Source organism: Cyprinus carpio, chromosome B6 (assembly GCF_018340385.1).
Source record: "Cyprinus carpio isolate SPL01 chromosome B6, ASM1834038v1, whole genome shotgun sequence".
NCBI classification, from domain to species: Eukaryota; Metazoa; Chordata; class Actinopteri; order Cypriniformes; family Cyprinidae; genus Cyprinus; species Cyprinus carpio.
In genome coordinates this window covers 8,428,231-8,440,066 of record NC_056602.1, presented here as the reverse complement: position 1 = coordinate 8,440,066, position 11,836 = coordinate 8,428,231, and the positions used below count along the sequence as shown (strand labels likewise).

The window sequence follows — 11,836 nt, the reverse complement described above, 5'->3', positions numbered from 1 at the left end:
GAGGTGTGTGTGTGTGTGCATGCAGTACTTGTTTTGACCACACTTCTGAGGACCAAATGTGACCCTGGACTGGACCACAAAACCAGTAGCACAGGTATATTATAGCAATAGCCAACCCATTGTATGGGTCAAAATTATCAATTTTTCTTCTGTGCCATGAACCATTAGGATATTTCATAAAGATAATGTTCCATGAAGATATTCTAGAGGAAATATATCAAAACTTAATTTTTGATTAGTAATATGCATTGCTAAGGACGTCATTTGTACAACCGTAAAGGCGATCCCCCCCCTTTTTTTTTGCACCCCCCCCCCCCTTTTTTTGCACCCTCATATTCCAGATTTTAAAATAGTTGTATCTCAGCCAAATATTGTCCTATCATAACAAACCATACATCAATGGAAAGCTTATTCGGCTTTAACAAATAAAAAAAGACCATTATGACTGGTTTTGTGGTGCAGTGTCATAAATGTCCTCACTTTGACAACCCCACTAGTGAGGACATTTTACTGGTCATTTTACCTCACTAGTTAAAAAGGCTTATACATCAGCCAAAGGGTGTTTTTATGTAAATCTAGTGTTCTGCACGTGTTTCTGTGATGGGTAAGTTTAAGGATAGGTTGGGTTAGGTGACAAAATATCATTAACCTGAAAGAAAATTAATGGAAGTCTATGCAATGTCCACAACAAGGTGTGTGTGCAAAAAAACATGAGTGTATGTATGTATTAACGATTTTTAACGATGACTATTTTTTGAGACATATATTTTGCTCATATTTTAAAATATGTTATATAAAACAATTAAAATATTCTGGTAAAATGTTTACCTAGGCCTGAAAAAAGCATTGAGTAATTGCGTGCGCTTTAACAAAGAGAAAAAAAAACAATTCAGCCAGCAGATGGCATCGCGTGAGCTATGACGCAACACGCGCACCCGCCTGACTCCAGCAGTTCCCTCAGATATCCATCGGTCCACCCGAGAAGCATGATGTGACCGTGACATACACAGCCACCTAAAGACAGAAAGACAACAACATTCTCCTTCTCCGTGTCACTGAGTGCAGTTATGTCTGAGACGCCATGCCAGATCTTTCGGGGTGTGTGCTCCTCGCCGCGCTACTGATTTTCTGCGAGGATGGGTACGTGAGGAGAGCGGAGGGTGGGGTGCTCGCCTCGCTGTCGGAGGAGGACAATGCCAGCGACACACAGACGTTCCCGCTCAAGGGACAGGGGGATGCGACGGTGCCGCCATCAGGTAACGGCCCAGCATCTGCTGGGTTCATCCTCAGCATCATCTACATCCTCAGCATCAGCTCCGCATGAGGCGTGCTTGCGAATAATAGGGATGTTTTCATGATGGGGAACATGACAACAAAGGGCAGGGGTGCGCTGTTGACCGCTTTGATTTCATTCTCAATAAAATTTCCTATATAATTCAATATTTTACTATATTATTATTTAATTTAATTATATTTTTTATTTTATTTTTTTGAGCCTGCGGGGCTCTTCTACAGGACCATTTGCAGTGAAGCCACCTATTTCAGGCTTTATTTAGGACAGCCATGTCTACATTATTTAAAGGTGAATAGCTGATAGGGTTGAGCAACATTTCGATGTTCATCTTGAATGTACAGAGTCATTATGCATTTAAGGTGGAATTAATTTAGAGCTAGAATCATCCGAGACCTTTCGGTTTGAGACGGTATAATCAAACCCATTAGGTCTTTAATGTCAGGCGTTTTCAACTTTTTGATGCCAATGACCCTAAAATTACTAAAATGTGAGGCCACTTTATAAATATGCATTTGAAAAAAACAGTATGTGATATTGCAAAGACAACGTTTAAAAAATAAACAGTTTCCATTTACATTGCACATAGATCAAAACAAATTATAGACCATTAATTCAAAATAAATGTTAGTAATTCAGATTATTTTTATACTTTTCCCCCCACTCTAAATTTTCTGCTGACCCCTGTGGATTCCTGCTGGACCCCAGCTTGAAAGCACATGCCATTGCCATTCACAGATGGGTCTAGAACAGCACAAAGAGTAACACCTCATCTCATAACATCAATGTTACTGTGTGCTATAGTAGTGAATTTCCTGTTACACATTTTAAGTGCCAGGTCATGATTGTATTATAGTAATCTAGTTATATGTAATCGTAATCTTTTAATATTGTTTAAATACCAGGGCCCGAAGTTAAGACCAAATCATTCCCCCAAAAATAAAAAAAATAAATTGTGTTATAAAAAAAAGGTTGAAGCTGTGTTGCTTTATTTGACTAACTTCTAGTGTCTGCTATATGTCAGTTATATTGTTGTTTTGAGGATATGCACATGTGCAAAGAATGAGGGATTGACTTCTTTTTTAGTATTGAGAGACATACCTAAGATGATTTTCAAGGTTTCTCAAGCCTCAGCTTTTCACTGATGTGCTCATCCGACATTTGGCACTTTGATCTATTTTTAAGTCGCTCTGCCCGAGCTGTGGGTCCAATGGTCATTACTATTTCAAGGCAAAGATTTAACTGTCACCAACCAATTTTTTTCAGTGTTGGTTGCATTGGTTTTTAATGCGTTTAGCAATTACAGTTCAGTTACTTTAATGAACTTATAAACATTGGTGCATGTGTTTAACCTTAAACTCCATTTAATTTTTCATTAAAAAAAATATATCTTTGAGATATTACAAGGCCTCAAGGCAAAATTTAGCATTCAAGCAACTAGAACATCCTATGCTCATTTTTATGCACAATATAATTTTTTATGCACATTTTTTATTCATTTCCACAAAAACACTGACATTTTCTCTGTCTGCAGAGTCGCTCCTGACGCTGAAGATTTGGGTTAAAGATGCGTCTAGCCAGAGGTTCCTGAAAGGAGCTCTGGTGGGTGTGTTTTTGAATGGATCCCAGATTCACTCCAGCCAGACTCTGGAGAATGGAGAGGTCACGGTCACTGTCCCATACCACCTTGGCCTGACCCTCACTCTAGTGGCCAGCATGGAGGGTTATATACTCACCCAGCTGCCTTGGAAAACCACCAAGATGCCCAGTAAGTTCATAAACTGAGTTTATTATTTGTTATTTTATTTATTAGGATATTGTGTATTTGATTTGATTTGATGACATCAGACTATGATTTTTGTTATGATGTTTTTTATAGGCGTGTAATAATTATATGTATTTTTTATTGTATTTTTAAGTTTCCTCTTTATATCTGCACATTTGAGCAAGTTATGCTCAGTAAACACCTCAGTGAGACAAACAAATAAATATTGAGAAAAAGATGACTAGGCAGCATGAAAGCTGTGAACCATGTGACTCACCCTGGCCCTGGCTTGTTTTATAACACCCAACTAGAGCTCAAAAGAAATGACCTTCAAACATATGGACAAAAACAACTAATGTCACTTTAATGTGAGAAACTTGGTTGCTGAAATGAGGTTTGAGTGTTTGTTTTTATGCTATTTCCTAGTTTTTTCTGTTATTACAATGTCCCTGCGCCCTCAAACACAAGGGAACATCTGGCTCTTTGATGATACTGTGCTGATAACTCGAAAAGCATCTGGTATGTCAGATAAAACATCCCTATTACCTATTATTTTATTCAATTATCCATAATGCTATTTTTAAATTGAGAGCAGTTTTAAAAATGTTATAATCTATAATTTAATGCAGTACCTATATACATCTGCTGCATGGAGCCCTACTCTGAATGTAATACTACTGTTGTATTATCGATATATTTTCACATTACAGATCTGTCATTTCAACCGAGTGTACAGTTTCCCAAAAGTCTCCTCAAACTGTCTGAGAACACTACCATCTCCATGTTGTCAGCCTATCTGACAGTTCCAACCCTGCCTACAGAAAAAGACTCAAATTTCTTTACTCTAAACCTGAGCGGTAAAGGAGGTAAGATGAATTTGAAAAATCTAAACAGTTGTCGTGTCATTCCTTATCACATCTAATCGAGTGAATGCTGACCCTGTGTGTTTCACTGAATGATCTGTAAGTGAGGGGAGTATATTGTAGGGCAGTTGTAGTCAATGAAATCTACAAACTCCATTAATGTTTAGAATCAATACTGCATTGATTAGTTAATGTTATTGATTACTTGTTATTGATAAGGCAATATCAGGCTGCTAGGATAACCAGATTTAAACAAGAGCTAACATGATGGCACATTGTACACATAATATCGACCCTCTAGACCACACACCTTTACACAGTGTTCTAATGTATTTTCTGCAGATTATAAAATGAATCTCAGTTATCATTGTATCCCCAATTACAGGTTATAGGAATGTCAAGTTAAACCCATTGGCAGTGATCAGTGCCCAGTTAGTGTCTAATGGAAAAGAGGTTGACGTCAAAGGACCCATTCAGCTCAAAATACCACTTCCCTACAACACCCACATGCGACCATCTGACTCGCTGACTGCGTGGACCTTCGACATGACCATAGGTGATTGAAAAACATTTCAGTATTTAAAGACTGCAAACTTACCCATTCAGAAGAAGCTTGTCAGCTCTTCCACTGTTTTCTTGAAGTGGGGACTATGAACTATCATCATTACAGTCCTTAAGCAACACTTGACAAACACTTTGTGGACCCTAATGGGGGCTAGTGGCATAGAAATGTCATTGAATGGAAGTGTGTTTGTTGGGTGACAACCTTAGTGTTAGGAAAAATTACTTGATCTGAGACATCAGTGAAATTTTAGTGTACACTGAATGTGAAATGAACTGTTGTGCTGAGCTTAAAGCTGGTTTGGAGAACTGTGTGAAGAGTTTTGAAAAAGTGACCTAATTATTGAGAAATGGATCCTAGCGATTGAAAAAAAAAACTTTAGGTAGAAGCTTCCTGCTTTTACACAATACCATGTACAGTCATGGCCAAAATTTTTGTCAATAACATAAATTTTGTGTTTTGCAAAGTTTGCTGCTTCAGTATTTGTAGATTATTTTTTCCACATGTTTCTATTGTATACAGAAAAAAATGGCAAAGATACAAGTTTTAAAGGTTTTGATTGGCAAAAAAAAAAAAAAAAAAGAGTCAATATTTAGTGTTGACCCTTGTTCTTGATAACCTCTGCAATTCGTTCTGGCTTGCTGGATATTAGCTTCTGGGCCAAATCCTGACTGATGGCGATCCATTCTTGCTTTATTAGTTATCGGAGTTGATCACAATTTGTGGGCTTCTGCTTGTCCGCTCTCCTTTTGAGGACTGACCACAGGCTCTCTATGGGATTGAGATCCGGGGAGTTGCCTGGCCACAGATTCAAAATTTCAATGTAATGATCTTCGAGCCACTTGTTTATAGTGTTAATTTTGTCAGCTATTTTCATTTTAGTCGTAGTCCCGTGTTAAAATGTCCATGTTAGTTTTTATCATATGTAGTCAACCTTATCCTGTTTAGTTTTAGTCAAGTTTTAGTTGACTTAAAGTCTCAAGATTTTAGTATTTTAGTCTAGTTTTAGTTGAAGAAAACTTGAAGTATTTTAGTCAAGTTTTATTCAATGAAAACTTAACATTTTAGCAATAAGACTATTATTAATTAACCGTACAGCAGTATTAATTTTGGCAGCCATTTTTTATTTAGTTTTAGTCTTACTCAAATGTACATTTTAGTTATCATATTTAGACAAACTTGTCCTGTCCATTAAAACAACAGTGATTGAGTAAGAGCATTTATTCAGCGTTCATAATCGCAAACAATATAGTCGAGATCTCATGACAGAACACTAACCAGCTGAGTGACACTTTCATTTAGATCGCTAAACTCCAGCTTGTTTGTTGGTGTATTCATTATGCTGCGTTCACAACAAACGCGAATAGAGCGTCAAATTCTCGTCTACTGCGTCTAGTTTGCCGCTTGAACATTTTGATTGCATTCGTGCGTCCGAGGCGAAATCCGCTTCTTGTGGGAGGGGCAAGTGCTAGGCGGTTGTCTGTTTGCAAGATGGCTGATGTTGATCGAGCATTCGAGGCTTTTCCACTTTTTCTTGCACACGTCCTCTGAATAAACACATTATCTTGTTAGCGAAAAGTAGCTGTAGGCTATATTATGGGGAAAATAATTGTAAAAAACGGCGGGAAGGCCGCGGCTCGATAAACGTGTATGTGACTCAAAAGTTAAATGTGTATTTACAACACACTCTTCCAAGCGAGGTCCTTTTTATTCCTGTCTCTATAGAAATATGAACTTGTGTCATATAGCTCCGGGTGATGCTCACTAACAATATCAGACGTTCCTCCATGTTGAATGAGTGACTCCTGAGCAGGCTCCTGATTGGTTAACGTGGCGCGAATTGACGCCAAAGTTTAAATTTTTCAACTTGGACGTCAGACGCAAATTCGCGTCAAACGCGTAAATCCACAAAAAGCACCATTCGTGCATAACGCGCCAGATGCTCAATTCGCATCATTCGCGTGAACTAGACACGCAAATGAGGTGAATTCGCGTCTACCGTGCTAAACGCAGCATTAGTGATGGGTCGTTCATGAACGATTCGTTAATTTTGAACAAATCTTTAATGCAACTCGGGACGAACGAGTCATCTCGGGAAGTTATTAGTTCAGTTACGCACACGCAACTTCCTATGGGTTCAGTTACTGTATTGAAATTAGTTCACCTGTTTTGAGTCTTTGGGTTTTTCGAGTTGTTCATTCATCACGTGACAGCCCCATACTTAACCAGTGCAGTCTGAGCTGGAAAGAGAATTGATTAGTTCATCTCTCGAGTCTTCGGGTTTTCCGAGTCATTCGTTCATCGCGTGACAGCCCCATACTTAACCAATGCAGTCTGAGCCGGAAAGAGACTTAATAATAATAACCAACTCTTTATTACCTTTGTTCCCACATTCAGTGTTATGGAAAAGAACCATCACGACAGAAATTCACTCATTTATAAACTGTAAGAAATAAAATGCTACAATTTGAGACCAGAATCGCATCACATAACTGTAAGAGGTAAATAATATTGATAATAATGATAATAACTGTGCACCTATTGGTAAGGAAATTATTTTCTCTAATCAATGCTGTCACATCACGTGACAAAAGAACAAACGACTCGAAAGATGAACTAATCAATTCTCTTTCCGGCTCAGACTGCATGGGTTAAGTTTATGGGGCTGTCATGTGATGAACGAATGACTCAAACCCGAAGACTTGTCAGATAAGAGGTGAGGTGAGCTAATCATAGGCTAAAGACCCAGGTAAATAATGAATTCATCTTTTGTATTTCTTACAGCATTATAGTTTTGTATTGTTTGTAGTGTAATCAACGTTTGCATAAGTAGTAGATGTGTTAGGGAAGTAACACGTAATATTTTAATTACATTTCGCTAAAATGACCGAAATGACTAAAAAAAAAAAAAGATTTGTTCATTTTGCTTAACGAGACTCAAAGGTTTGAGTCGGTAAAATGAACCTCCGAACCTCCCATCATTAGTATTCAGATCATCGGCAGCGGCGCTTCTGCAATGTGTGCTCCAGATTGCTTAAAATAATCAAAACACACTGGGCAAAAAATTTATCAATTTAACAGTGAAGCTCTGATTTGGGGATTAGAACTCTTGCTATCTGGCAACCGCATTCATGATAGCTCGCGTAGTAGAGGTATATAGAGCAGTCTGCAATAACATTTTGTCTCCTTTTTTTGATGAAAATAAAAGTTTTTTGGGAAAGTTTTTATCTTTTTTAATACATTTTAGTCTTGTTTATTTCGTCAATGAAATTGCATGTTGATATAGTCTTAGTTATCGTTTACTGACCTTATTGCCGTCTCATCCTCGTCTCATTTTAGTCATGGGAAAAAAGCTTGTCAACGAAAATTTGTCATCATAGTCTTCGTTTACGAAATTAACACTATTTCTTTATCACTCTTGTTTTGTGACATGGTGCTCCATCATGGTAGAAAATGTACGGATCATCACTAAATTGCTCATGGATCGTTGGAAGAAGTAACTCTTGCAGGATGTTTTGATACCATTCTTTATTCATGGCAGTGTTTTTGGGCAGAATTATGAGAGAGCCCACACCCTTGGATAAAAAACAACCACACATATGGATGGTCTCAGGATGCTTCACTGTTGGCACAACACAGGACTCATGGTAGCGTTCACCTTTTCTTCTCCAAACAATCAATTTTCCAGATGTCCTAAACAATTGGAAGGGAGCTTCATCAGAGAAAATAATTTTGCACCAGTCTTTTGCTGTCCAATCCTTGTACTTCCTACATAATTTCAGTCTGTCCTTGGCGTTTTTGCTGCCCTTCTTGACACCAGGCCGTTATCCAAAAGTTTTGGCCTCTCACACCAACCTGCTGCCCTTCCTGAGCAAGCAGCAGCTTAAGCAGCAAACTTTGCAAAACACAAAATTTATGTCACTGACAAAACTTTTGGACATGACTGTATATCAAGGTTAGGAGATCTTTGTGATTGTGTCCAATAGAAGCACTTAATGATATATTTTATCACAGGTACCTGGGTAAATAAAGGTATAGGCACTGTTCAGATGGAGACAAACGGTCTAGTCTGGAATTACGTAGCACCTACACTTGGTAACTGGATTGCTGCACCACCACCATCGTCAGGTAGGAATCAGTCGTATTTAAAATCTCACTCATCAGCCCATCATACTATTTATCAATCCAAAAGCATTTCACTTGCTTTAACACTGAAATCCATATCTTCTTATGGTCATGTGCAGCCCTCTAACCAGATTTTATGTATGTGTAAATCTAGGTTATATGGGGCTTGCAAGCTCAATGGATTTCATTTCCTACCACACATACCTTCTTGTGGGTATCTTGGGAGGAACTCTTGTGATAGCCATTGGATTTTTATCAGTAATTGTATTTCACTGCAGGTAAGAGCTTATCAAGCCATATAAACATCATTGTATGGCTTTCTAAACATCACTGTATGGCTTTCTTAACACCAATGAGCAACACTGAATTGTGTGACTTGAATATTTAATCTTAACCTTATTTTCATGTGAATGGCAATTATAAAAATATGTAGCAAAAAATATGTCCTTTCCTATCTTGTTTTACAGAGATTTAAACTATGAGGCTGGAAGAAAGCGATGGAATTCCACCAGGCTCACTGTACTGAAAAAAGACCAGACCACTTCCACCAGCTCTGATGAGGCTCAACTTTTCTTTCATAATGGGGACCGGTCTTTCTCTTTGGCTGCAAGAGGCATCGGCCATGATGCATCAGACTCTCCACGACACCAAGCCAACTACAACATTTATGTGGAAAATGTTGGCCGGCCAGCGGGCAATCTGTACGAGAATATTGGAGCTGTGGGATTAGAAAGCTTCAGAGCCCCAGTGTCTAATCTCTATGTTAATAGTGACGACATTGCAAAGCTATGGGAAAAATCTGAACAGAATGGCTCACGTCAGAATGGTGTGGAGAATGTAGTTTTCAGAGACAAGCTGTTCCACATCTATAACCAGTCCGTGGCAATTGTACCAGCCCCAGAGTTGTTCACTTGCCAGGGACAAGCTGACCCATCTGGAAGTAGATCTGCCACTTTCCCAAGGAATGGCATGGAGCATGGAGCTCAGACAGAGCGTAACTTAAAAGACAGTTTCACTCAGACATTACCTAAAGTTCCCCAGCAGGACAGCGATGAGCAGCAGGCTCTGGAAGGAGCACAAGCCGCTGCTGCAAACCCAGGGTTATGGGGCCGCTACAGTCATCTCCTGGAATCTGTATCTGTCCCAGGAACTTTGAACGAAGCAGCTGGAATGGGGCCTTTCCGGGGGGAACTCCAGGGAATATCAGAGCAAACCTTGCTGGAGCTCTCCAAGGGTAAGCCGTCCATTCACCCGCCCCGGGCCTGGTTTGTGTCTCTTGATGGTAAACCAGCAGCCCAGGTTCGTCACTCTGTGATTGAGCTTCAGGGAAGACATCGTCCAGGCAGCAGCAATGACACAAGCTTGGACTCTGGAGTGGACATGAACGAGCTGCAGCAGCCTCTGCGGAAAAGCGAGGAACCTTCAAGCTCTAGCATGGCTAAAATAAGTGGAAATCAAGAGCAGGACTTGAGCAGCAGTGAAATTGGGAGTCCCGAGGACACGTCCCTGAGGAACACCCTGGAAGGCAGTAGTGCAGCCATTCCCAACATCCCGGAGGACAGGGATGCAGGAGACACCTCTAGCGAGTCCAAATCTACCCCTCCACCAAGGAGACTGCGGAAGGTTCGAGACAAGAAGCCTGACAAGAAGACATCTCGACACATGAGGGAGGAGAGACCCCAAACGAAACACTAACTGAATAACCTGCGTGTAGCTGTAGCTTTTTGGTGTCTGAAAATGGTTTTGTTCAAACTGCCTTATAACATAAACATCAGGAAGAATGAAGAAAACAAAAATGCCTGTCTTACCTGCCGTATTTCAAAGTCAATTCCTGTGGCTATGCTGTATCCAGCATCTTGTCAGCAGTTCATTTGTACACAATTTCCCAGACACACTGTACAATGTTTTCTTTGAAAGAACATATTTGTTTACCTTCAAAAGTACATTGTAAAAGTATGTGTATATATATATATATAGTATATTTAAACATTTGTTGCCCTGTGAGCACAATGCTTGTACCCACAATGCTCTTCTAGTGAGTCTGAAAAACTGTTTAAATGCTATCAATTTGGATCTCTTGACTTGCTTGGCATCAGTTTTTGTTCTTTAGTTCAGTTCTACAGACATTTAAATGTAATGCAAGGAACTGCCACACAGTGCCACAAACAATTATAAAATAAATTGTGGAAAAAAAATAGCACTGTTAAGCTAAGCACTATATATTCTCCAATTCAGAAAGAGCACCAGTGTGTTGCAAAGAGTTTTCTGAGGGAGCAACTAAGGCCTTTGAGGTCATATACCATTTTAATGCACTGTACTTATTTAATGTATTATTGCTAGTCACATTTGCATGCCGTCCATTGTGATGCTTTTATCATTCAATGTTTTCATGTGTAAGAATGTAGTACCCAAAAACATCTACGATATGCCTCAGGTTATGGTTTACCTTACCAAGGTCAGTGCTGGAAGCACAGCTGTACAGGTCATAAACCTAGCATATTAAGATGTTTATTGTGCTAATGTGTTTTGTGTGTAAAATATTTCTTCACAAACTGACAACAAATCATCAACTTGTGTATTGAATGTGTTGGAGCTTTTTTAGCTTTATTATTTTGGACAATTAATTGTAACTGTTTAATTTTTATTGACAGTTACAATAAAACACTAGCTTCTTGTTGTCAGGCAGCAAATTTGAACTAAGATGGCAAACTGAGTTTGACATTTTAAATGAAGTATGACCAAGGAGAGATTGCATTGTCAGCTGAATGTTTTTAACAATTTATGTTGTATTGTAGCATTTATTATTTCATTAATTGTAATATTAATGATTTCTCAACACACTGGTTTAAACGGCTCATGGGCCATTCCTGGATGCTTTAAAGTACTGCTTGTAATCTGCCTTTTTGTGCACATTTAATAAAGGTACTTGACCAAAAAAAAAATGCTCATGAGTTTTATTTACCTAGAATTAATGAAAGCATACATTTTATTCTTGATTTTTTTTAACCATTTAAATAATACCAACATAAATGTCAGCTAAATACAAGAAAACATCTCAAGTTACGTATGTAACCATGGTTCCCTGTGAAAGGAACGAGAGACTGTGTCCTCTAGAGGTCGCTATGGGGGAACTCCTACAGCATGACCGGTGTCTGAAGCATACATCTAAACACAACAATAACATTGGCCTTCGAAAGCCTGTGACGTAATCACCTGGCATGACCACAGTT

General features: G+C 38.9%; 1 protein-coding gene across 1 annotated transcript; it reads left to right on the top strand.

Moving 5' to 3' along the window:
• Positions 1 to 915: 915 nt before the first annotated feature.
• Positions 916 to 11,548, top strand: LOC109065745 (protein FAM171B-like). Its single transcript, XM_042725512.1, has 8 exons — positions 916 to 1,256; positions 2,826 to 3,059; positions 3,483 to 3,575; positions 3,767 to 3,922; positions 4,305 to 4,475; positions 8,496 to 8,609; positions 8,761 to 8,884; positions 9,074 to 11,548. Exons 1-8 carry the CDS (start codon positions 1,082 to 1,084, stop codon positions 10,299 to 10,301), a joined length of 2,295 nt encoding a protein of 764 aa, XP_042581446.1. The 5' UTR covers positions 916 to 1,081; the 3' UTR covers positions 10,302 to 11,548.
• Positions 11,549 to 11,836: the final 288 nt, after the last annotated feature.